Genomic DNA, 27,350 nt, shown 5'->3' on the forward strand with positions numbered 1-27,350 from the left:
TAATGTTAAATTTTTTGAAAAGTAGGTCAAACTTCAAGGTCAAGGTCATGGGTTAAAAAATCATGGTATGTTTAGAAAGTTCTTGTAGGTAATGTACATGTGAAATATGAAATCCCTATCTCTTATTATTCAGAAGTTATGACCAAGGTTAAATTTATTGTGACAAACGGACAGACTGACAAACGGACAGACTGACAGACAAATGAGATTTAATGTCCCCTAGGTCCCTTTTGTGAAAACGGACGACAATAATGCCCTTGCTATTCATGAGAAGAAGATTTATGATGGAAAAAATCCCCTGCATTTTTCTATGTAAATCATTGGATCCCCATATGTGGCCCCATCCTACCCCAGTGGGTCATAATTTTAACAAATTTGAAGCTACACTGTCTATGTAAAGAAAGTTTCAACTTTTTGGGCCCAGTCAGTGGTTCTTGATAAGACTTTTTTAAAATGATACCACCAAATTTTCACTAATTCTTGATTATCCCCCCTTGAAAGAGGGTGTGACCCTTCACTTGAACAAACTTGAATCCCCTTTACCCAAAGATGCTTTGTGGCTGGGTTGGTTGAAATTGGCCCGGCGGTTCTAGTGAAGAAGACAAAAATGTGAAAAGTTTACAGGCGGACAGATGAATGACAAACAAAATGTGATTAGAAAACCAGAAAAACTCAAGTGAGCTAAAAACTGATGATCACAAGTACTTGGAAAGAGTTACAGTATTTGAAAAGCAGTTTTTTTTTCATGCATTAATTGTTTTCAGAAGCTGAAAAGGTATGACTTGTATCCATGTTGAAAAAACTTCACATTTCAGAAAACAGTATGATTAAAAATAGTTAATCAAGGTGCTTTGAGTAGCAAAATAAGCTAAACTGGTATAGCTAATTCAACCACAGAGCTTAGTGAATTTTAAAATGCACAACCTTTTCAACTCTTAATCATTCTTAAAATATTTATATCATCATTTCTGATTCAAGGGAGAACTAGAGATATGATCAGAAGTATATCTGTTGACTAATAAACATGTACATGTATATTGTGTTTTTTAAGTCATTAATGTTTGCTTGTTGTTAAATGTCCCTCTTGGGAATTTTTCACTCATACGGAGACACCACCACTTAAAAATAATGAAGACGTACAAGTCGGATTTAAGGTTAACATTCATTTTAGGAATTTTCAACAATTAATTAAAACGTAAAGAGATAACTCCTTCCCCTTGCCCCTTCCCCTTCCCCAGACCCCAGTTTGTTCATGTATGCAAACTAGTCTAATACTTTGGTTTGACATAAAAAAAATGTGAATACATACAAATAGTTTAATGGTCCATCTCTTTGAATGATTTTCATTCCTAATTCTAGGTTGACCCAAATTCATGAATGAAATGTAAAGTAATCTTATCATTGATGCACTTTTATTTAATTTGATGTAGTCATATTATGAACAAGAGAGTGGGTATGACCTCAAGGGTTCATAACCTTAAACCATTAGATGTACATAACATAATAACACAAGAAACAAAATTATGTCTAGTCAAATGGAAAAATTTTCTACTATTTAGGAGTCGCATGATCATTTGTCATTTCAGGGACAGGAGCGGCTAGGGAGATTGGAACCCCCCCCCCCCCCCCTGGAATTTGCAGAGTTATTTAAATAGGACTATATACTGATTTACAGAAGCAAATAAAAAATGACTTTGGATGCCCTCCCCCTTTAAAAACATGGACCCCACCATCATTGTTTTTATTTTGTTTGTTTGTTTGTTTTTTTTTTTTATTTTGCTCCTCAGGAAATTCTGGGCTGGAATTTTTTTGGACCGAGGTGTGGACCCCCCTCCCCCCCGGAAAAAAATTCTCGGATCTATGCCTGTAACTGAATGTAATGTCGACAACGGGAGATAACTCTTCAGAATGTGAAATTCGTCTATTGTGGCATCGATGATCCACTCTCTACGATCGGCTCATACATTCAGCGTCTGAGAGAGAAACGAACGACAACTCTGCATAGGAGATTGCCGATGATCTTTGATCCTTTTTAAACTTTAACCTAACCATTTGCATTTTGGTTTATTTTACCCCAATCTATACTTAAACTTGTACTTACCGACTGTCATAGGTCCTGTCAACTTCATGAAATATAATCCAATTAAAACACAAAATGAATTAATTTCCACTGATATACATGTAACACTGCACCATGTCACATGGCATGTGCAATCTAAAGATGATAATGGTAAAACTAGTACTAGTACTGGTAGGGTGACGCAAGCCCAATGTGATGTAGAAATTTTCAAAAAGGTGTTCACATACATGTACAGTACAGGAACAAATTTTAAATTATCATAACAAACGATGTTTTAACATAACTTTGCCATCTAGGCCTATTTCCAAAAACAGGCAAATTGTGTGTGTGTGTATTTGGGGGGGGGGGGGGGGGGGGGACACATATAAATTGATTGGGTATGGCTTTTCAAGGAGGTTTTTGCCTAATCAAATACTAAAAAAAGTTTGCACATTTTGATAAATTCATCAAAAACGCTTTGTACTAAAATAATATTATTTGTTGTTGAGAAGATAAATTTAATTTAAAAAGTTCCAATTATGGGCCAAAAATTTATATCCCCCCCCCCTTTTTATTAAAACCTAATTTACAACATTAATTAAATTCTGATATTTCAGACTGGTAATGAATTAAGTATATGAAATGCGTATAAGAGGTTCATGGGTCACATGGTCACCTGAGCATTTTATGCTCGATTTGACGAATACATGTACTGTGTAAATTATAGAATTATTTGGACTTTTTCCTTGGTAAGCCCAATATGAAGGAGTGTGCATTTAGAGGCAAACACCTTAGTGCGGGTATTACTGTCTCATGACAGCATCTAGTTTAAAATTTGTTCTTGTACTGTACATGTATGTGAACACCTTTTTGAAAATTTCTACATCACATTGAGCTTGCGTCACCCTACTAGTACTAGTTTTACCATTATTATTTTTAGAGGGTGCAATCGTTACATTTATATCAGTAGGAATTAATTCATTTTGTGTTTTAATTGGATTATATTTCATGAAGTTGACAGGACCTATGATAGTCGGTAAGTACAAGTTTAAGTATAGATTGGGGTAAAATAAACAGAAATGCAAATGGTAAGGTTAAAGTTTAGAAAGGATCAAAGATCATCGGATGCCACAATAGAGGGGGGGGGGGGGGGGGCTCTTCACCTCAATCAAAAAAATTTCCAGTCCCCAATTTCCTGAGAAGCAAAAAAACAAATCATAAGACAGTAATTCCCCCCACACCCTCCCCCACTTTTTGTTGCATTAAAGTCAAATAAAGGTAATGTAGTAGTGTACATATAAAATTGGGGTACTGAAAGAAGTTGGAACCCACCCCCACCCCACCCCACGAAAAAGGATATTTTGAGTATTTTGAGTTTTGAAAAAAAAAAATTTTTGGCTTGTCAAGTGACGGGTGGGGAGGGGGGGGAAGAGGGGGGCTGGCTGCTCACTTTTTAAGCTTCATATGTATAACTTTTCATACCAACTTAACAGGGGTCCGTGTTTTCTAGGGCGGGGGGGGGGGGATAGGGTTCCAAGGTCACTTTAAATTGCTTTCGTATATAGATTTCGTATATAGGTTCCGGACCCACCCACCCCCTCTAGATCCGCGCAGGTAAATATTTCATTACCAGTCTGATATTACCTAATAATGTAAATTCTGATAAAGAGAGAATTTTTGAAAGATTTGTGTAAAAAAGGGGGGACGGTTAATTTTCTACCCATAATTGGAACTTCTTGAATTTATTGTCAAAACAACAAATATTATTAATTTAGTGCATAGCTGTTTTGATGAACTTAAAAAAAATTAGATGCCAAAATTACAACTTGTGCAAATTTTCATTAGTATTTGGGTAGGACTCGGAGAACCCCTTTCCAAATCTTGACCCAATCAACTTTGTCAAAAATCAACCCCCACCCACGATTCACACGTTTTCCTGTCATATTTCGAATAGATTTAACACAAACTTATGAAAAAAAATTGTATGTAATTATAATATAAATTTTACAAATGTACACCTTTTTGGAAAATTTCTAGACTCATGCGTGGAATTACGTCACACTGCGAGCACTACTTTTGCTGTTATCATTATTGTTTTGCACATGGTGTATGTACATCATTATTACCACTGGGATTATTAATGTTTAGTGTGTGTTTTAAATGGATTTATTATTCTATCAAGTTAACAGTACCTATAACAGGCGGTAAGTACATTATGAATATATTATTTTAAACGTTTAGTATAGAACAGGGTTTGTTTGTTGTTTAACATCCTTCTCGAGAATTTTTTGCTCATATGGAGACGCCATCACCTATGGTCGACACTTAGGGCCATTGAACATTGGGGGATCTTTTTTGAGCCAACAACTAGGGACCTCGGTTAAATTATACAGTCTCATCCGAAGAACTGTTCTCCACGTCCTGCAGTGGATTCGAACCCACGACTTAAGGATCAACTCCTTACTCCACGACTCCAGAGCAGACGTTCTAACCACTGTGCCACACGGGCGACTAGAACGGGGTAAAATAATCGGAAATGAAAATGGTTAGGGGCCTTTAGGTGGAAAAGGGTCAAAGATCATTGGAATGCCACAATTATACAAATTATACAATGAGGCAAGTCCCTGGGGTCATTCCACTCAATCTTTGGAACCGGAAACAATAAAATAGCTGTCATTAGAGCAAAAGCCCCTAAGTCATCTTTGTATTATAACACACTAAATAGGATATATGGGATCATGACCCCCAGAGGTCATTCCCAACCCCTAAAACTTCCAATGATCATATACATTGTATCTTGAAAATGGTTGAAAACTCTCCTCTTTACCATATATAATGTTGTCCCTCAAGTCATTATTCATTAAATGGTATAAAGGTTATGACCCCTTGAAGTCATCCTCATCCTGAAACTGGAAATGATCACAATATGACCTGCTTCAAAAGTGTGTTAGTGTTAATCTGCTTGACATTTTATTCAGGACCCCCTAGGGTCAGTCCATCCTCCTAGAATTAGAAAAGGAAAATCATTCAGAGACCCATCATTATACTTTGTGTACATGTACATTTTTGTATTATTCACAATTTATTTTATACCAAAACAAGTTATAAATAATTTGTATAAATAAACAAGCCTGGGGTTGGGAAGGGGGAAAAGGGGAAGGAGTTATGTCTGCATGGTCTTAAATGTTGAAAACTCCTAAAATTTGTGAATATTAACCCGGTTGTTTCCCACTTGTCATCATTATTTACTGATCTTCCCACAACATACATGTGTCTTTATTAAATCAATAGATCATGGACTTTTTTGGTCATATGCCTAGCTCTCCCTTGAATCAGGAATGGTGATATAAATATTTTAAGAATGATTAAGAATAAAAACAGGTCTTGCACAATCTCCTAAAATTGATTAAGCTCTGTAGTTGAATTAGCTATACTGGTATAGCTTGGTTTTGCTATTCAAAACACTTTGATTTAGCTATTTAATCATACTTTTTTTTAATGTACATTTTTGTCAATATAGATAAAAGTTGCACTATGTTGACATGGGTATAAATTTTAAATTTTCACTTTGAGTTTTCTGAAAACAATGCATGAAGGAAAATAGCTTTTCAAAAATTGTCTCCTGAGAATTTGCTATCACAGATATATATATTTTGCATGGGGCTATATACCTGGAGTAATCTCTCTCTCTCTTTAACATCTACTTGAGTAAAAATTAAAGTGGAATTATCAGACTTTTTTTTTTAATTGATGACTTTTTAGGATTTTACACTAATTCATACTGCAGCAAGAATGTTATCCCTCCCAGAAAAAAATAAGTTTACTCACTGTTTTGTCTTTGATCTATAATTACAAAAGGACACAGCCAGAAGTCTTTTAACGTGGTTTGTTACAAATTTCTCTTGGAACTCCTATTAATTTGCACAAGACCAGTATTGTCAGTAGGCAGAAATGAACTCAATCAATTATGCTTGAAAAGTACTCACTGTGAACAATCACCTGACTTGTTGAAGACAGGTAAACATACCCCTCAGGGTAGAATTATCATACAAATGCCTGTACAAAATTGAAGTCATAATTAAATCATCATCATCTTAATTAAAATAAGAAGAAACACACTAGAGGTGTGAAGAAATATTTAGAAACACAAAGAGTTTTATTTCTCATACAAAACATTCTTTCTTGTGTAAAACAATTGTTCAAATGAAGGGCCAAACCTTCTTTTAAGGGGAGATAAGAATGAGTGAAAATTTAATGTTATTTCAAATATCTTCTTCTGAAGAACCATTGGGCCAGAAAAGTTTAAAATTATGTGAAACTTCATTACTTAGTGTAGATTCAACTTTGTCCAAATCATGACCTTCAGGGGTAGGGTGTGGCCACAATAGGGGATCAAAGTTATGTAAACATGGGAATGTACAGTAAAACATGCTTATAACAAAGTGCCTGGGACGGGCGATTTTGCTTTGTTATAAGTGTAATTGCTTATATCCATTAAGTGTACAATATATTTTAAAGTCACGGGGATTGAAAATCGCTTTGCTGTAAGTGTCAATTCATTTTAGACTTGTTTCGCTATAAGCATGCTTTACTGTATAAGAAAAAAATTCCTTCTCAAGAACCACTAGGCAAGAAAAGTTGAATCTTATGTGAAAGTTTCATTACATAATGTAGAAACAAATTTGTTCTTTAAAACTACTTCTCCTACAGGTTTGATGCAACAAGTAGACTATACTAGTCTATATATTGTTTTTGTCAGTTTTCTTTTTCAATCAAATTTTGTCCGAGCCTTAACTAGACAACCCCTTGACATTAAGACTTCAAACTTGAAACATGGAGAGGTGGTATGGAATTGGGGTTGAGGCCACCAAACTTTTTTTTTACCTTGATCTTACAATAAGGTCAAGGTCAATCTTTACATAAAAATATAGTCCAGGCTATAACCTGAAAACCCTTTGATATTAGGATTTCAAATTTGTAACAAAGAAAAAAGACATTTGCAAAAGATGCACTGAACTAAAATTTTGACCTTGACTCCTTTCTTCATTCAAGGTCAAATTGAGAAAAACACCTCCAAACCATAACTTAAGAACCTTTTGACATTAAAACTTCAATCTTGGAACATGGAGAGGTGGTATTGAGAAAGGGTGCATGCAAACAAAATTTTTTACCTTGTTTTTATGCCCCGCCATGAATATGGCTGGTGCATAACTGCATATAGTGTTTGTCATGTCCGTCTTCCATCCTTTCATCCTTCCGTCTGTCTTTCCGTCAAGCTTTGCGTTTTGCTCTGTTTAAAGTTCAGTTTCAAAGAAACTATCAAATATATTTTTATCAAACTTCATATGCTGAAAGATATTGATGAGAGCTATGTAATTGCATCAACATTTTTTGACCTTAACCTTTCCTTTGACCTTGACCTCACTTTTCTTAAATGTGTTTAGCTCAGTTTTAAAGATACCATTCAAGATAGTGTAATTAAACTTCTTACGTTGATACATACTGATCTAAGTTATTCAACTGCATCAACATTATTTGACCTTGACCTTTCCTTTGACTTTGACCTTGACCTCACTTTTCTTAAATTAGTGTTTAGCTCAGTTTTAAAGATACCATTCAAGATAGTTTAATTAAACTTCTTACGTTGATACATACTGATGTAAGCTATTCAACTGCATCAATATTTTTTTGACATTGACATTTCCTTTGACCTTGACCTCACTTTTCTTAAATTAGAGTTTAGCTCAATTTTAAAGATACCATGCAAGAAAGTGTAATCAAACTTCATATATTGATACATACTGATGTAAGCTATTCAATTGAATCAACATTTTTTGACCTTGACCTTTCCTTTAACCTTGACCTCACTTTTCTTAAATTTGTGTCAAAATTCATAATTGGGAATGTACAATTAATTTGATCGCCAAAATATGGCTGAAATATTGCCGCTTAGGCATTAAACAATAATAATCAATCATAATCAGTCCAGAAGATGATTAGGCTGTTGTGTAAAATGTTGGAGGAGTTCTGGGAACCAGGGGCTTTATAAAAAAAACATCATTTTTCAACCCCCATTTGACCCCCAGGGTGAAAATGAAAATTCCAAAACCTTATTGCACAACTACAGGACACCACCAACCACCTCCCAAAAGATGATTAGGCTACTGTGTAAAATGTAAGAAGAGTTCAGGGAACCAGAGGCTTTTTGCATAAAAAACGTCATTTTTCGACCCCCATTTGACCCCCAGGGTGAAAATGAAAATTCCGAAACCTTACTGCACATCTACAGGACACCACCAACCATCTCCCAAAAGATGATTAGGCTACTGTGTAAAATGTAAGAGGAGTTCAGGGAACCAGGGGCTTTTTGCATAAAAAACGTCATTTTTCGACCCCCATTTGACCCCCTGGGTGAAAATGAAAATTCCAAAACCTTACTGCACATCTACATGACACCACCAATCATCTCCCAAAAGATGATTAGGCTACTGTGTAAAATGTAAGAGGAGTTCAGGGAACCAGAGGCTTTTTGCATAAAAAACGTCATTTTTCGATCCCCATTTGACCCCAGGGTGAAAATGAAAATTCCGAAACCTTACTGCACATTTACATGACATCACCAACCATCTCCCAAAAGATGATTAAACTACTGTGTAAAATGTAAGAGGAGTTTGAGAAAGAAGAGTGACAGACAGACGGATGGACGGACAGACATGAGTAACAACAATATACCTGAACTTTCTTTAGAAAGTTAATTTAATTTAATCAGTATTTTATTATGTAAAGTCAGTTTACATAATTGGATTGGACATCAGGCATGGCCTATATAAGTCCTCTCCAAGAAGGTCAAGGTTACAAATGTTAAGAATTGACAAAGATTTACAATCATGATGAAATAATTCATAATAAGTTACATTAATTTCTTCTTCTTTTTTTTTTACCAGAAATAGGAGAAAAAAAGAGAGATAGATTAATAAATTCACAAGAGTTATTACTTAGCATGTATACTCACTATACAATATAATGAAAAAATAAAAGAGTGCAAAGAATAAGTAAACAAATGAAGTGCAAAAGACAAATATGCAAGGAAATTAAAAAAAAAAAAAAAAAGAAAAAAAAAGCAAAGAAAATAGTATTGATAATAACAAATAAATAAATCTGGAACAAGCAAAAACACTGGATAATAATAAAGAAAAAAAATGAAAATGCAAAAGACAAATATAAAAAAAAAATACAATATATATACATGGAAATGCTGAGATTTGAAATAAGTATAAATATCAAAAATATTAGGAAATTAATATTAAAACTTAAATATGAAATAATATCAAAATCGCTTTGAAAACTTGATGTATAGTTGGACTGCTTCAAAAATTGAACAGTTAGTTTTATCAGACAATTGCCTATCACCAAATAGCAAATTATTCAAAATTTGATCTGGAGAGAGGGTTTCTAAATCTATTATACTCTGAAGACTGTCAAGAAGTATCATTCTCTGATTATTATAGGCAGGGCATTCTAAGAAAAAATGATAGTTATCTTCGTTTGGATATCCGCACTTAGTACAAGATGCCATTTCACTTAAATAATGATTATACAAGTGAGCATTCAGATTACTAGATTCATTACGTAGTTGACAATGTATAATGTTTTCCTTGCGATTACCATAATTAAAGATCTTGACATTTTTTATTCTGTCTATAGTAGGTTTCTTTAAGATATTCTTGAAACTTGAATAGGATTCAATACATTTTGTTTCTAATGGTAAATTGTTCCATAATTGTATAGTAGAAGGCAGAAAACTGTTGAAATATGACACTGTCCTTGCTTGAGGTATGACAAAATTAAAATTACCAATATTCCTAAGATTGTAACCATGATTTGGTGGCATAAAAGGTAGGACCATTTCTTGCAAATAGAGAGGGGCTATACCATACACAATTTTATAAAATAACAAGAGTTTTTGTCTTTCCCTTCTATTATTTAATGGTTCCCAACCTAATTCTAAATACAGAGCATTTCTGGATGAATTTTTCCTAAGTCCTGTTATTATTCGGGCTGCTTCTACTTGGATATTTTCTAGAAGATTTGAAAGTTCCTGTGAGCAATTATCCCAGACAATGCTACCATATTCTAAAATGGGTCGAATAAAAGCAAAATAAACTTTTATCAATGCACTCCTATCTAGCAAATGTTTCAACATTCTTAAAAGATTTAGCCGAGAACAAGCTTTTTCATAATTATAATATAAATTATTTATATGAGATGACCATTTGGCATCATTTTGGAAAAGGAGTCCAAGATGACAGTGTGTTCTAGATTCATTAATAATACTACCATTAAACCCAAAATGGACTGGGGGATGGTCATTCGAACTTCTTGAAAAATTTAAATTACAGGTTTTGGTTGGATTAAAATCCACAGCCCATGTTGAAGCCCATTTATTAATTTTATCTAAGTCAGACGTAAGTGATATTGCTGCTGCATTAACATCATTATCTACAATTATAAACAGTGATGTATCATCTGCAAATAACCTTGTATTATTAGCTAAATTATCAGTTATGTCATTAATATACAGGAGGAATAAGAAAGGACCTAGAACAGAACCCTGAGGAACACCTGCAGATATAGGTTTAAAATTAGAATAGAACCCATTTAAGGCCACTCTTTGAACTCTGTCATCCAAATAATTTTCGATCCATTTTAATAATGTACCTTGAATACCATATGATTCTAATTTAAAAAGTAGACCTTTATGCCAAACTTTATCAAAAGCTTTTGAAATATCACAGAAGATAAATCTAACATCTTTACCTTTATCTAGGTTTGATATAATCGTATTATAAATTTCCACTAATTGGTTGATAGTTGAGTCATTTGGTTGGAAACCTGACTGGTATTTTGTTAAGATATTGTTTTCTAAAATAAAATTGTACAAATATTTAAATATAATTTTTTCCATAATCTTGCAAAGACTACTAGTTAGTGAAATTGGTCTATAGTTATTAACTAAGTCAGGACTACCTTTACCCTTAAATACTGGGGTAATATTAGCTTGCTTCCATACATTTGGTAAACGTTTTAATTCAAACGACTTATTAAAAAGTTTTACTAGTGGTTTACAGATGGAGGAGGATAATTGTTTAAGAATCTTTGGTGTTATACCATCTGGACCAGGGGGTTTGCTTACATTTAAATTATTCAATTGATCAGCCACATCTTGTTCAGTGACAAATATGTTTTCTATGGTTACTAAGGGAGGACCAGGACCATGCTCAGGCAAGGTTTTACTTTCATCAACACTAGAAACATTTGAGTAAAAATTATTTAATGCTTCTGCCTTTTCTAATGGATGAAGTAAAATTTGACCATTTGATTTTAAGGGAGGCATAGGTTTATCTTTATTTAAAAGTTTTGCAATTGATTTTGTAATTCGCCACCATTTTCCTGGTGGAATATCTTTATTAAGTATTTGAGATGTAAGTTTTTTCTTATACTTTTCTTTGGCATTTCTAACCATAGAAATTACCTCATTTCGCAATTCTCTAAAATGACACCATAGGTTTGGGCAATCTTTACGTTTCGCTTTTTTGTGTATACGATTTCGTTGCCTTATTCTTAGACGTATACTATTATTCATGAATGGTTTATCTCGTGGCCTAATTGTGACTAACTTTTTAGGTATATGTTTATCCAAGATAGCATCATACGTGTGTAAGAAATTATCATATATTTCATTTATGTTTGAGGAATTAAAGACTGTGGAGTCCCAGTTGACTTTGTTAAGATCATTTTCAATATCTTTAAAATTAACATCCTCATAGTTTCTTATGGTGCGTTTATAAGCATATTGTTTGAAAGTTTTGTATTTTATATCAAAACTAACAGGTGAATGTGTACTACAGAATGGAAATGCTACATACACATTATCTACAATACTTAGATTATTGGTGAAAATTAAATCTATACAAGTACCAGGAGTAGTTGTAAAATTTGTTGGTTCATTAATCAGGTTTAATAAATTTTTTTGTATCATACATTGTTTAAAAATATTATTTCCACTGCTCAACATATCAATGTTAAAATCACCCATAAGAAATACTGGCATGGACTCATTTGATACTATATCTAGTGAATCAGAAAGACGCTCAAAGTAAGAGACAGTGGAATTAGGTGGTCGATATATTAAACCAAGTAAAATTTTCTTATTATCTTGCATATGTATTTCACACCACAGAAGCTCAATGTCAGTAATATTAAGATCATCTCTTATGATAAAATGCAAGTCTAGGGAAATATAAAACAGTATTCCACCCCCAAACCTATTACGATCCTTTCTAATCGGAGGATGAAAACCATGAAACATGATTTCATCATTGGATATATTATTATCAAGGTGAGTTTCAGTAATGCCAATAATATCATATTCAGACAACTCATTATAAACCACATCAACTTTGTTAAGTAAACTACATACATTATTATGGACTATGCTTAAATTTCGAGTTCCAAAATTATTTGGTATTGGTCCAGGGTTTGTTTCTAAATTACCCATTATGAGTAAAAAACCCAATACTAAAATATAATAATGAGAATTATTGAACACATTTAAAAATGCAGATGTATGTGATTCAACATTGAGCCATGTGAACCTCAAGTCTGAATAGTTACATATAAGTGACAGACAATCTGGAATATATAAATAATTCGGGAGACTCTGGTTTTTAGCACATAAAAGAAAATTAATCATGTGTATCATAAGTTATCAATTGAATAATTAGAAAAAATACCTGAGTCTCACCACATGGTACACACAGGATGTTGACATGTTCAAAATAAATATAGAATTTGAAAGGATCAACAATTTCTTTAGAAAGTGTGGGTATAACAAAACAAAAACTGTAGACTTTTGCAAGAACAACTGGCAGGACTCATTTATAATATTGTATCATAAAATCATAAAATCACATATTTTCATGGGGTAAGTTTTTGCAGTTTGAAAGAAAAATTTTGTTTCATTGGGACTTTACTTCAGGATTGAAGAAGTGTACATGATACTGTAGATTGGAATGTTACCATTCAGATATGGCAGTTGAATGTTGATGTCTGTAGGCTTCTTGTTTGGTATGAAATCAGGAAGTTTCTTTAAAAATAATTTAGCAACTTTTTTTAAAATTATTATTATGCGTGTTTTCTCCCATGTTACAGCTGTTGGACTTTGAGCCTAGAGCAGCCCAACAAGTGCCATTGTTGATGAAAATGCAAAAGGACAGCATTGCTCTATTAAAAGCCATTGAAAGTGGAGACACAGATCTAGGTTGGTAAAATAAATTTATAAGTGCTACCTTGGTATATTGCCAACTTTTGTCAAAGACAGATTTTAGCATTAAAGTGAGGGTGGCAATATAACAAATTACAATTCAGTGGGTAATCAAAACAAAATAAATAGTTTACATAATTTATTTCAGATACTCTCTGTTTATGTCATGCTTGTGCACATGTGTATAAAGAAGCTCTCATTTCTTTTTGGAAAAAAAATCATCATTATTATTATTTTTTTATTTTTTTAGCTCACCTGAGCTGAAAGCTCAAGTGAGCTTTTCTGATCACATTTTGTCTGTAGTCCATCTCTCCATCTGTCTGTCTATCCGTCTGTAAACTTTTCACATTTTCCACTTAATTCTTCTCAAGAACCACTGGGCCAATTTCAACCAAACTTGCCACAAAATATCGTATCCTTGGGTGGAGGGATTCAAATTTCTTCAAATGAAGGGCCACACCCTCTTGCAAGGGGAGATAATTAAGAATTAATGAAATTTTGGTGGTATCTTTTAAAAATCTTCTTCTCAAGAACCACTGGGCCAAAAAGGTTGAAACTTATAAGAAACCTTCTTTACATAGTGTAGATTTAAATTTTTCAAATCATGATCCCCGGGGGTAGGGTGGGGCCACAATGGGGGATTAAAGTTTTACATAGGAATATATTGGAAAAAATCTTCAAAAATCTTCTTCTCAAGAACAGCAAAGTCATGATTAGTCATATTGATATGGAAACATCCTCAGGTAGTGTAGATTCAAGTTTGTTTAAATCTTGATCCCCTGGATATAGGGTGGGGCTACAATGGGGGATCAAAGTTTTACATAGGATTATATAGGAAAAAATCTTCTTCTCAAGAACAGCAATGCCATGTTTAGTCATATTGATATGGAAGCATCCTTAGGTAGTGTAGATTCAAGTTTTGTTCAAAACATGACTGGGGGGGGGGGGGGGGGGCAAGATTTGGGATCAAAGTTTTACATAAGAATATATAGGAAAAAATCCTCAAATATCTTCACAAGAACAGCAAAGCCATGTTTAATCATATTAATATGGAAACATCCTCAGAGAGTGTAGATTCAAGTTTGTTCAAATCTTGACCCCCCCCCCCCCCCCATGGGCTAGGGTGGGGCCACAATGCACTATCAGAGTTTAACATATGGATGTATAGGAAAAAACTCTATAAAATCTTTTTCTCAAGAATATCAAAGCTTTGTTTAGTCACATTGATATGGAAGTATCTTGAGGTAGTGTAGATTCAAGTTTGTTCAAATCATGACCCTGAGGCAAAAGGAGAGGGTACATCTATAAAAATTATGACATTTGGGGGGAGTTACAATAGGGATAAAGGTTTTACATAGGAATATATAATAGAAAAAATCTGATGAAGGGCCGTATTGACTCAGGTGAGAGTTGTGGCCCATTGGCCTCTTGTTCTGTGTACAATATTTTGACTGAAAAGAAATAAAATGTCAGAATATTGCACACATCAATTTCCTTGCTCTTTAGCTCTTTCGTCATGCTCTAAGAATATAATAACCTGATGACAAAGATGTCAGTAGCCGTTATAGCCTCTCAATATAAAAAAGTTTTTGAGAATTATCATAATGATTAATTTCATCTGAATTGAAAGTTGATTTTTTCATTGTCTCAAGAATTTCTGAATCAGTTAAAAAGATCGGTTGGTTGAGAGTCATGACTGATGAATGGTAAGTTACATATCACTACGGGATACGTCAACTGATTGTAATAAATTCTTATTTTGTTAGTACCTGTGTACTTCTCTTCCAATTCTGTTTTGATATTTATCAATCAACCCAATATGTGCCCAACAATTTATGACAATTTCGGGGGTAACGGAATCCCTAATATTTTCACTTGCGGAATTATAGTAGTCTAAAAATAGAGATGGGGTTTCCTTTTGATCGATAGAATGGCCTCTTAATCTAAGGGGACAAAAATGAATTTTTGCATTTATCATGGCTTGATGCATTATCCATGATTAGCAATAATCGGCGGTTTACCATCAAATAGATTGAATGTTGATCAATCTTATTTTTTTCTCATAATCTAAATTTGCATGCTTTCTCTTGCCTGACATTTCCATTATTGTGATGAAAAAATTCTTATATCTAATAAAAACACACCAAAGACATTGCTAATTTTGAGTTTCATACAACAATTATCTTTAATTGCTAAATTCAATCAATCTCAATTTAATTGCTAAATTCAACAATTATCTTTAATTGCTAAATACCTTGTCCAGCCAGTCACGCTTTGCCGCAACCACTGTCAAAGCACAGGTGTGTTGTCCAAATTACCAACATGCTCTAGATAATTGGCATTGTTATCGAGGGTTTTCCTTCTATAATTTTACCTTTTGTTTCCCAAAACCAGTGGTGGATGCCACTGTCCATGAACACTTTTGTTGTCACACAATTTGCTCAGGCTCTTTTTCTTGTTATCATATAAAAGATCATGTCATTCTGCACAACATTTGTTCAATGTATTTTAACAAAATATTCATAGTTAAGAAGTTGTGATAAGAAATTCTCCAAAATTCACTCATGATTCATGTCCTAAATTTCGATTTCTACAAAGCTTCCATACTAGGCACTTCCAGAAAATATGAAAATCCAGCTGCATCACAACAGCATGTCTTCTATCATTGCTGAAAATTTCAGCTCTTTAGCTTTATCCATATTTGATTTTTGTGCAGACTAAAAGGTCATCTAAAAATCGATAAAAGGGAGATAATTTCTGACCAGAATTAAATTTGCAAAAAATTGAAATGCCAATGAAAACTTCATATGGTAATGCATGAACCATGAATATTGAAATAAAACAAGTCAATTGAACCATCTCCAAGAAATCTGCTGCACAATATTGTAAAAAAAAAAAAAAAATAGAATATGAAGCAATATATATTCCGTCCAATTTTTGATAATATGAGATATAGTAAAGCATTCAAAATTTAGCATTCTGGCCCCCTATAGCTCTTATTATGCAACATATGATAAAATTTTATGATATATACTAAGGATGGCAATTGATTACAGAATTGCTAATTGGTTAACCGCAAGAAGTTCCGACCGATTAACTGGTTAATCATATCAAAATACACATTTTCTTGACTTTTTTTCAAGTAGCTCTACTCATAGTAAGATGTTAGAAACAACCTGTTTATCTTGATCAGGAAACTACATGTACATATATTTTATTTTGATTTCAATAGATAAGAAAAAAAAATTAAGAAAACCATGAAACATGCCTGAGAAATCAGACGTTGATAATTTTTTAGAGCAGATGTCACACATTCTGCATTGTCACCATAAACACAACTAAGTCTGAACTGTCACTTAATATACAATGTTTGTTTAATAATATAATTTGATAGATAACTGCAGAAGATAGACATAATGATTCACAGTGCTCAATGGTGATTTATTTAACATCATTAAAGAATTACAGGACAGTCGGGGTAACTACATGTTGTTTGTACAGTAATTAACACTTCACAAACTGACCAATTACCCCGCGATCTCAATCAGGAGAACAATAACTACCTCCAAATCAGCTTAAATAGATATGTGAAAACGCTAATTTATCAAACGTTTATGTAGAAGTTTCATTTTTAAAAATGAATTGTAAAAAAATTTTGTTCAAATTTACATATAATTATTTTATTTTTTCCGACAAACTGATTACAGATTTTCTAACCGATTACCATTGTTCCGACCGAGTTATTTGTTAACTGGTTGCAAATTGCCATCCCTAAAATACTGTACAGCAGGTTAAAATCGCGGTCGGAAAAGATCGCGATTTGTTCAACTTGCAGCAAATCGCAGTCGTTTGAATTCGCGGAAATGAAAAATTATACAAAAACTTTTTCCACACTGCAAGTATTTTCCTTGCATATTGTGTCGATTCTGAACCCGATTAAATAGATTGAAACACCGTACTGATCCCGATTGGAAGACAAAATGTTGTACAATTTACACTGTTATGCATTCATATAAATTTTCTTCTTTCTTTCTCATTTTCTTTCTTTCTTTTTGTTAAATATGTTTGAAATACATATGAGTCTATACGCGAGTGTTTTATTTAAGTGATTTCCAGTCGTATCCCAAACAATGGCAAACGTATATAAAAAAAAAAAGAAGAAGCCCTTTGGCAGGTGTTCGTTCATGAATAGGTATGTTTTGAGTAGAGTACTGAGTAGTATTTACTGCAGGTCTTTTTAATCCCTCTGAATCTAAATCAGTTGTCAGTACCAATAGTCAAAATGTTGAACTGTTAATAAAATTGAATTAATGTGTAACAGTAATTGTCTTTACTACGTAAGTGCCTTCATTAAAGATAACAAGACTGAGTGATATGCACGGGTGAATTCTAACAATACATGTTTTATAGATAATTACATGGCGCCTCTACTGGGTGGCAGAATTAAATGTTAGTTTTAGATGTTTATTTATCAATTAAGCTTTTAAAAAACAACAACTACTTGTTAGTGATTGATCCGTATACCCTCATAATAAGGAAGACAGTCTACATCTCTGCTATATTAATTACTGCTTTTTATGTTTACAAGGAAACGTAAATAGAATTACCGAATCTAATCACAAATATCGATAATATTTCAATTTATCCTTAACAATTTTTGAAGAATTATTCACTGTATGTTGAATTCGCGGAATTTTTATTTCCGCAAATATAGCAAATATTATCTCCGCGAGTTAATTTCCTGCTGTACAGTATACCTAGGTAGTTGCAGATCACTCAGATGAACATTTTTGCTTTAGTATTTTATGACAAAATATTGATCATTCAAGAGTTATAGATTAAAGTTTTTGGCCCCTCTGAACCCTTAATTTGAGGGGCCAGCCCCTTTTCTTAAGATCAAATGAAAGGTCTTGTGAATTTGAAGACTTTTTGTCCAACAACTATTCAGAAGTTTCTTTTTAATTTTGAGATATTTAGAAGAGAATTATTTAGGGACAAGCCCTAGAAGTTCATTATGGGCCATTTTGCAAAAATTGAAAGATAGTATATTGTTAAGAACATCATTCTGAACATCTTTTGCTCCATATTGCTTATCAATATATTTCCCCTTTTTAGCTCACCTGAGATTAAGGCTCAGATGAGCATTTCTGATCAAAATTTGTTCGTTGTCTGTCGTTGTCATCGTTGTTGCTGTAAACTTTTCACATTTTCATCTTCTCCAGAAACTATTCACGGTAGCTCAGTCAGTAGAGTGCTCGCTTCTTGATCGGAGGTCGTGAGTTTGAATCTCGGCCACGTCACTGACCTAAGTCGATAAAAACTGGGTAGCAACTGTTCCTTCGCCATGTGCTCTGCACTTTGAAGTGAAAGTTGCGGGTCCTTCGGATGAGACCTTATAAACCGAGGCCCCGTGTCACGGTAGGCGTTGGCATGATAAAGATCCCTCACTGCTCAATGGCCCTGAGTGCCGAGTAAAGGTCAAAATTTGAAGCCCTTCACCAGTATATGGTGACGTCTCTATATGAGTGAAAAATTCTCAAATGGGACGTAATACAACATACAATCAATCAATCAATCAGTCTTCTCCAGAACCCCTGGGCCTATTTCAACCAAACATGGCACAAAGTATCCCTGGGTAAAGGGATTTAGATTAGTTCAAATGAAGGGCCTGACTATCTTCAAAAGGGAGATAATTAAGAAATAGTGAAAAAAATTAAATGGGGTAATTTAAAAATCTTCTTCTCAAGTACGACTAGGCAGAAAAGGTGAGACTTATATGTAAAAGCTTTCTGGGTTAGTGTAGATTCAAGTTTATTCAAATCATGACCCCCTGGATAGGGTAAGGCTATTTTGGGCAATTAAAGTTTTACAAAGGAATACTTAGGAAAAATCTTGTAAATTCTTCTTCTAGAGAACAGCAAAGTCATGATTAGTCATATTATATATATATATATATATATATATATATATATATATATATATATATATATATATATATATATAAAATATATATAAAGCACTAAAAATGACCAACGACACGAACAATAATAACTTTTCTAGAAAAAACTCCGAAGTTGACTCATATGACTCTTCTCAGCCACAATTGCACGACCTAGAGGAACACAAACTCTATCGGCCAAAAAGTGACTGGGAACCGGCACCGGGCAAATGCGGAGCCCTTGAGTCGTATATTGACGCCGTTGAGTCAGATGTAGAGAAACTCCTTTCAATGCCAGACAAGGCTCCCGACAATTTGAGTAAGGAAGAGAGATCCGCCTTACAATCATTAAAGAATCGGGATGACATTGTAATCAAGAAAGCAGACAAAGGCTCTACAGTAGTAGTACTTGATAAAGAGACGTACATGGCGGAGGCCCAGAGACAACTCTCAGACGAACGTTTCTATAAGAAACTGGACTCTGACCCTACTAAAGAATTCTCCACCGCCATCACCAAAACTTTTGACGAAATGTTTGAGAAAAACGAGATTGGTATCAACGTCTATGAGACACTCAATCCTATTGACTGTAGACCAGGACAATTTTATCTGCTTCCTAAGATACACAAAGAAGGTATGCCAGGTCGCCCTATAGTTAGCGCTATTGGACACCCCACGGAGAAAATTTCTGAATACATCGATTTACATCTCTGTCCACACGTAGAGAATTTGCCATCCTACCTCAAGGACACCACAGACTACATTAACAAGACGCCCTCTACTGGCCTTCCAGATCATACCCTTCTCGTGACTATGGATGTCACATCTTTGTACACCAATATTCCGCACGATGAGGGTATCGAAGCCTGTAGAGAAGTCTGGGATAGTAGATCCATAAAAATTCCTTCTACCGAGTCCCTTGCCAAGCTCCTTGAACATGTTCTCAAGTATAACAACTTCATGTTTAATGGAGAACATTACCTGCAGGTTAATGGCACTGCTATGGGTACGAAAATGGCACCATCTTTTGCCAATATTTTCATGGGCAGACTGGAACGCAACTTGCTACTTCAAGCACCATTTAGGCCCCTTAGCTGGTTGCGTTTCATTGACGATATAGAGATGAAGTGGGTGGAATGTCGCGAGAGCCTCGAGGCCTTCATTTCGTTTGCCAACACCTTTCATCAGTCTATCAAATTTACAGTAGACGTATATAATTCAAAAAACATATTCCTAGATACTACATCTACCCTGACTGATGGTGAAATCGAGTTCAGTCTCCACACGAAACCCACAGATTCCCATCTGTATCTTATGCCAACTAGCTGTCATCCCCCACACACATTTAAGGGTGTGCCTAAGGGTCTAGCCACCAGAATTCGGCGCATCTGTTCATCCCCTGCTTTATATCAAGAACAAAGCAGTCTCCTTAAGTCCCACTTATGCAAGAGAGGCTACAATGCCCGCACCGTACAAACTGCTATTGATGAGATGGCGGGACATGACAGGCAAAACCTATTACGCTACAAGGAAAAAGACAATAGCGGCAGGGTCCCTCTGGTAACCACATACCATCCCGTCCTTAAGAACCTCAGCGGTATCCTTCAAAAGAATCTGCCAATTCTCCACTCAAATAAACGAATGGCAGAGGTCTTTAAGGAGCCCCCATTGGCTGCATACAGACGCCCGAGGAACCTAAAGGACATGGTAGTAAGAACCGGATTGGACAATCCATTACCTAACGGGGGCTTTAAAACTTGCTCTGACAGAAGATGTCTTCTCTGTAAGTACAGCTCTGACACAGACAGTTTTAACAGCCCCGTTACAGGCCGCAGCTACAAAATACTAGGGAATTTGTCCTGTCAAACAGACAACTGCATTTATCTCATCAGTTGCAAAGTTTGCTCCAAACAGTATGTTGGTGAAACAGGAGATCTCTGCAGGAGAGTCAATAATCACCGTTCTACCATTAGGACCAAAAAACTCAATGAACCCGTTGGGGAACATTTCAACCTTGAAGGTCACAAATGGGAGGACATGACAGTAGTGGTTATTGACCATAATCCAAGATGGACAGACGCGCAGAGAAAAGGCAAGGAAAAGTTCTGGATGCACAGGCTGAAGTCATTCCGCCCTAATGGTATTAACAAACTTAATGACTTCACCAGGATGAACGTGAACTAGACCCAATCCCGGATTGTAACAAACAAGTTAATTCTCTCTATATAGTGTAAACTTTACCGTTAATTCATATTAGCAATCCTGGAACAACCTACCCAAATATTTACAGCTTACATTTTTGTTTATTTCCTTTTTCCGATTTCCAAATTTATAATATATCCAAATTCATATTTCAAAATTGTCCTTCCATATTATCTTTTTTTAATTTTTTTTTTTTATCATGTAGAGTTACGCTATTTTGAGAGAATAAGACAATGTACGATTTACTGTTGGTCGTAATTAATTAGCAATAATTAATTTGTTCAATTATGTAAATCACACTTCACCAGAGTACACCCGATAGACCGGACGCAATTCATAGCACTCCGGATTTCTTTGTTCACAACTGTTTATAAACTCCAAATTAAACATGTAACATTGTAAATATTTAGTGTTTGGTAGTTTAGTAGTAGTGCTAGTTGTTTTTGCTTCTCTATTTCCTTTGTTTTTATGACTTCTTAACTTTTTTCTTTGTCCTGAGGAAGGGACAGGTCGTCCCGAAAATTTGACAATTATTATTGTTCGTGTCGTTGGTCATTTTTAGTGCTTTATATAAATTTCCATCCGTGACCTTGTATCTACTTAGTAGATCCGACACTTAGGATATACAGTGTTGTTGGTTTTTAGTGCTTTATATATATGTATATATATATATATTAGGGATGTCAACGAGTACCCAGTTAACCGGGTACTCCATCGAACGTCCGAGTATCGAATACTAAAAATGGTACTCGGTTACTTGGATGTGTATTTTTTTTTATTTCAAAGTACATATTTTTATCAAAAACTTATCAAAAAATAAAATATATGCATACGAGTAATCAGCGTGTAGTCATCTACACTTGTAAAACACCTGTTATACACCCGCCTATAGCTGTGTATATACAGTAATTAGTGACCAATCACCTGGCACACAGCTGTTCTCACCTATTGTTGTCCTTAATTTTTTGATGGCTTCAATGATTGTTTTTCAGTGAAAATGGTTTAATATGGTCTATTATCTTCAAATCATTTATAAGTTATTTAGATTAGACTAGCGATCCCACAACGTCCATTCCTTCTCTTTCGCTAGTCTAATCATCACAAAGCTGCTTAACAGATTTTCCTCCTTTTGCGTTGATGAAATAGATCCTAAACAAGAACTGTAAACCATTTGTAATTTTTGATGTATTGACTGTGTCTTTTGTGTTTATTTGATAAATAAAGTTAGTACCAAAAATCATTTCCGTTGGACTCCATGTTTATATACATTAATAAAATGTGATAAAAAACAGCTTTGGGGTTTAACAGAGCTTAACAGGGCTCAAGAAAATTAAAACACTTGTATTTACATTTTCACCGAGTACCCGGGTACTCATTCGGAAAAACGTCCGAGTAACCGAGTATCAAAAATTGACCGATTTGACATCCCTAACATATATATATACATATATATATATGACATTGTGTACAAACCCATTATACCTATTTATATTCTAAACGTCATACTTTTTTGTTGAAAACTAAGGAAGTTATAGCCATGCATTTAAAGTTTCAGCCAATCAAATTGCAGCACACATGCTTGCACGTGTTTTCAAGAATTTCTATATAAAACATATTGTTAAAATTATAATAAAATTTGAAATCACAAGATTTTACCAAAATCAACAGCTTAAAAACTAACGACTTTTCAACTTTATACACAACCTTTCCCCACGATAAATTAAAATCCAGGCTTTTTGATGTCATTGACAGCTGCTTTTTCAATAAAAATGGAACTCGTAAATTCACTTACCTTGTCATTGGTCATTTGCAAAATTATTTTGTTAAAAAACATTCTGATTGTACACACAAGTACTCTGAAGTTGACATTAAAAAGATGCTTGAGTTTCTAGTTGACAATATCTATATATAGATGTGGTTTATGGAGACCAGGTCTTCCAACAATCTATTGGAATTCCCATGGGTACCAATTGCACCCCGTTATTAGCAGACCTTTTTTTTTGTATTCATGGGAAGCAGAATTCGTCCAAAATCTTATACACGAAAAGAAGAAAACACTTGCTGTGGCCTTTAACTGAACATTTAGATATATCGACGATGTACTGTCAATTAACAATGGTTATTTCCATTCTTATGTCGATATGAGCTTGAGATAAAAGATACCGCAGAGTCGGACACATCTATTTCATATTTAGATATTTTACTTGAAAAAGACGTTAATGGTAATCTAATAACCAAGCTTTATGATAAACGTGATGACTTTAACTTTTCAGTCGTCAACTTCCCTTACTTATGCAGCAATATACCTTCATCACCTGCATGACATTTAGACTGGAAAGGGTTTTGGAATTCCCATTTCCAAAAACATGTATCTGATTCCGCATAAGTATAAATGAATTGTAGAAAATTTTAAGTAACAAGTTATGTTGACAAAATGCTACAAAATGTACAAGAATATCCTCTGATATGGGTGGACACCTAACATCATAAACAACACCATGTATTGACAAAAAATTTTTGTATGTCTCAAAGCCTTGTTTGTAAGTTGAACTAGTTCTTTATGTCACAGAATTGGTCATCAGTTTTTCAACCACTTGTCCGAGTTCCAGATTACTTCTGATACCAGTGGCCAAACCGTCGGAGTTTCCTCCGCTTGAGGAGCCGCTTGTCTGAATCTTTCTAGCTGTAAGTGAGATAATGAATCAGCTATAATATTTTTCATCCCAGAAACATGTTCACTATAAATGTCAAAGACACAAAAACATAGAGTTCTCATCAAAGATGATATTTGCAAATCCGAAGAATGACGCTTCCTGATAATGTCTACAACTGCAGCATTGTTGCAATGGAAAAGAATTTGTTTTCCTTTCCACTCTTGTCCCCAGAGAATAGCTGCAACTACAATAGGATATAATTCCAGAAAAGCCATGGACGGAAATTGCTTATGAGTATTAAGCTCCTTTGGCCACTGTTCTGCAAACCATTTCCCTTTGTAATATCCTCCGAATCCTACTGTAGATGAGGCATCTGTATCAGTTCCATGTCTGGGTTACTTATCAACTTGGATTCATAAAATACTGACTCGCCATTCCAGTGTTTTAAGAAATGTAACCACATCCTAAGATCCTCCTTGCTAGCTTGTGTAAATTTAACATAATAATGAAGTTTATCTACTGTTGTAGACAAATTGATAAGATAGGATGTGAAAGCTCTGATGGGTAACATGACTCTAGCTGCAAAGTTAAAGTGTCCTAATAACTGCAGTAATTGTCTCTTGGTCACCGAAGACTTATTCAGAAAGTCCATTATCAAATTACATAACCGTGTGATCTTTTCCTGAGGTAAACGTGCTTCCATTTTTTCACTGTCAAGGATCATTCCTAAGTATTCTAGTGAAGTTGTAGGTCCCACTGTTTTCTTTATTGATAATGGTATGTTAAGTCTTTTAGATAAAGTACATAGCAAGGCCATGGTCCTCTCCCCTATCATATCAGGTTCATTAATAGTAAAAAATCATCTAATAAATGATAAATATTTTCAATTCCATAATTGTTTTTTGCAATCCAGCAAATGGCTTGTGATAAATGATCAAATATTTTCGGTGAACTTCTACTTCTGAAAGGGAGTTCAGGGCTCGACATTAACACTTGTCCGCTTGTCCGGTACCAGCGAAAAAAAATTATGGACAAGTGAATATTGCTGGGCACTTGTCCGATTGGACAAGTGCATTTTAATATAAAGAAGTCTTCAAATAATAAAAAGAACGACTATTGAAAGTTCATCGGTAAAGACGTAAGCAGTACATAAAAAAACAAACTTCGATCCCGATATGGATCGCTATGTATATAGGGAAAAGACCACTAATTATTTTCCCATAGAACTCTATACAAACCTTTTGCCCTCTCACTACTCTACTAATTCAATTTCAGACAAATCCTTGGCACCATTTGAAACTTTATTCTAAGCCCTTATAAAAAAGCCCGAAAAAAATATAGGGTCCCATGGCGTTTATAGGTCAAAATTGAAGTTGTTTACAACTTATAGCGATCGGCAGTAAATGTCACTCTGCCAAAAATATCAACCCCCACTCCTACAATCTCCCCTGGTATTTCTATATTTTCTGTAATATTCCTACATGCCATCATTTATTTCAAACATTAATATTTTTACTTTAAAATGAAAATAATTACATACCTAAATTCAGCCAATCAGGTAACACACACTATTCAGTACTCTATACTACTTTCCATAACAAACAAAACCACGTGTACATCCGGGGATTTGGTGCTCTCATTCCAATTGAGTTCACACTCGATCGGGATCGAAGTTCACTAATTGCATACTACTGCAAAGGAGGGCATGAAGTTACGTCGAGTTACGAAGTTTAGGTTCTGTTTGATGTTTGTGAACATTTATGTTGTTGTCAGGATAGAAAGTCTAGATAAAAGTTTGTTTTTATGTGTTTGTTGTATTTATCAATAACATCACGAATGAATCACATGTAATGGACTTTATATTAGTTTTCAAGTTGACAGTATTGTATCTTTATTGAACAAATTTCGGACCAGTGAAGCTGAAGTTCGGACAAGTAAATGTCTTGGTCACTTGCCCGATTGGACAAGTAGGGAAAAAAATTAATGTCGAGCCCTGGAGTTTGACAAAATAGTAAAACAAATTTTTTCACTTCACACATAACAAGGGCCAGAATCTTGGAGCTACTGTTATCAACTTAAAAGCGTCACATATGTCTGTTTTCTGATTGGTTAATTTTATCACGTGGTTTACATGAGGTTCATAGGGGGTACTCTACTATATACAGATTAATAATATGAATTTGGAAAATAAACACTGATTATAAACATAATCAATATTTGATTCGATACACAAGAGCATGCTCTACGTATGTACAATTTCTAAAACAAGGTAAATTATTGACAAACAAGTTGATGAAACAAGAATATCAGCAGTCTCGTTTAAAGTCATCATTTCGTAAGTTCTATGGTCGATGCAATGACCTTGTCAGCAAATACAATTTATCATTGAGTCAAATGCTGACTGAGGTTTTTCATACTAATTGTTAGACCATTATTTACACACTGAATTGTCGACGGATTTTTCCGTTATTTCCTGATCATGACAAGGAGCACACGGCGGGTGTGACCGGTCGGCAGGGGATGCTCACTCCTCCATGGCACCTGATCCCACCTCTGATGTTTTGGAGGTCCGTGTTTCCTCTGCTCCTATTTTGTATTGTTTAATGGACTTTTGAGCTTGAATAGTGTTTGTTATCTCCATATATTTCACCTAAATCTTAAATTTCAAAGTATTTTGTCAAAAATCAAAGAAGATATTGAGATTTTTGTTTCAGCCAATTAGAGCAAAGCACACGTGCATGTGCTTGAGTTCATGCTAATTTGGCCATGCTTGCTTGTTAACACCACTAATATATCTTCATATTATGAGTTTCAAAGCAATGCATCAAAAAATATAAAAGTTACAGCTATATTCAGTATATTAGTCATTTCACTCATTGCACATGCATGCATGTGCGTGCAAAATGACCTTTTGATGAACACATGAGCACATCTGCACAACATGCCTATTAATCCTAAAAAGGTTTTAACTCAACTGGATGAGCAGTTTCCGAGAACACTCGTGGACAAAAAAGTTGAAAAATTGGACTTTTTTAATTCGCTTCCGGTAGCGACCGGAAGTACTGATGACGAAAAAAAGGTAGATTTGCATATCTAGAAGTTATGGTCTATCATCTCTAACAAGTCTCCAGTTCATATCTTTAGTTGTTCTTTAGATATCCTGCAGACAAAATT

At 34.5% G+C, this 27,350-nt stretch overlaps 1 protein-coding gene across 1 annotated transcript in view; it reads left to right on the forward strand.

The window, feature by feature from the left end:
• The window catches only part of LOC133185339 (vacuolar protein sorting-associated protein 16 homolog), a 765,182-nt gene that overhangs the window by 503,714 nt on the left and 234,118 nt on the right, over positions 1-27,350 (forward strand). Inside the window, exon 15 of the mRNA XM_061320487.1 lies at positions 13,271-13,379. Within this exon, the coding sequence (XP_061176471.1) occupies positions 13,271-13,379 (109 nt within the window). The remainder of the gene's footprint in view (positions 1-13,270; positions 13,380-27,350) is intronic.

Source organism: Saccostrea echinata, unplaced genomic scaffold (genome assembly GCF_033153115.1).
Source record: "Saccostrea echinata isolate AGI-Se365-2 ecotype Australia unplaced genomic scaffold, CSIRO_AGI_Sech_v1 ptg000001l, whole genome shotgun sequence".
Lineage (NCBI taxonomy): Eukaryota > Metazoa > Mollusca > Bivalvia > Ostreida > Ostreidae > Saccostrea > Saccostrea echinata.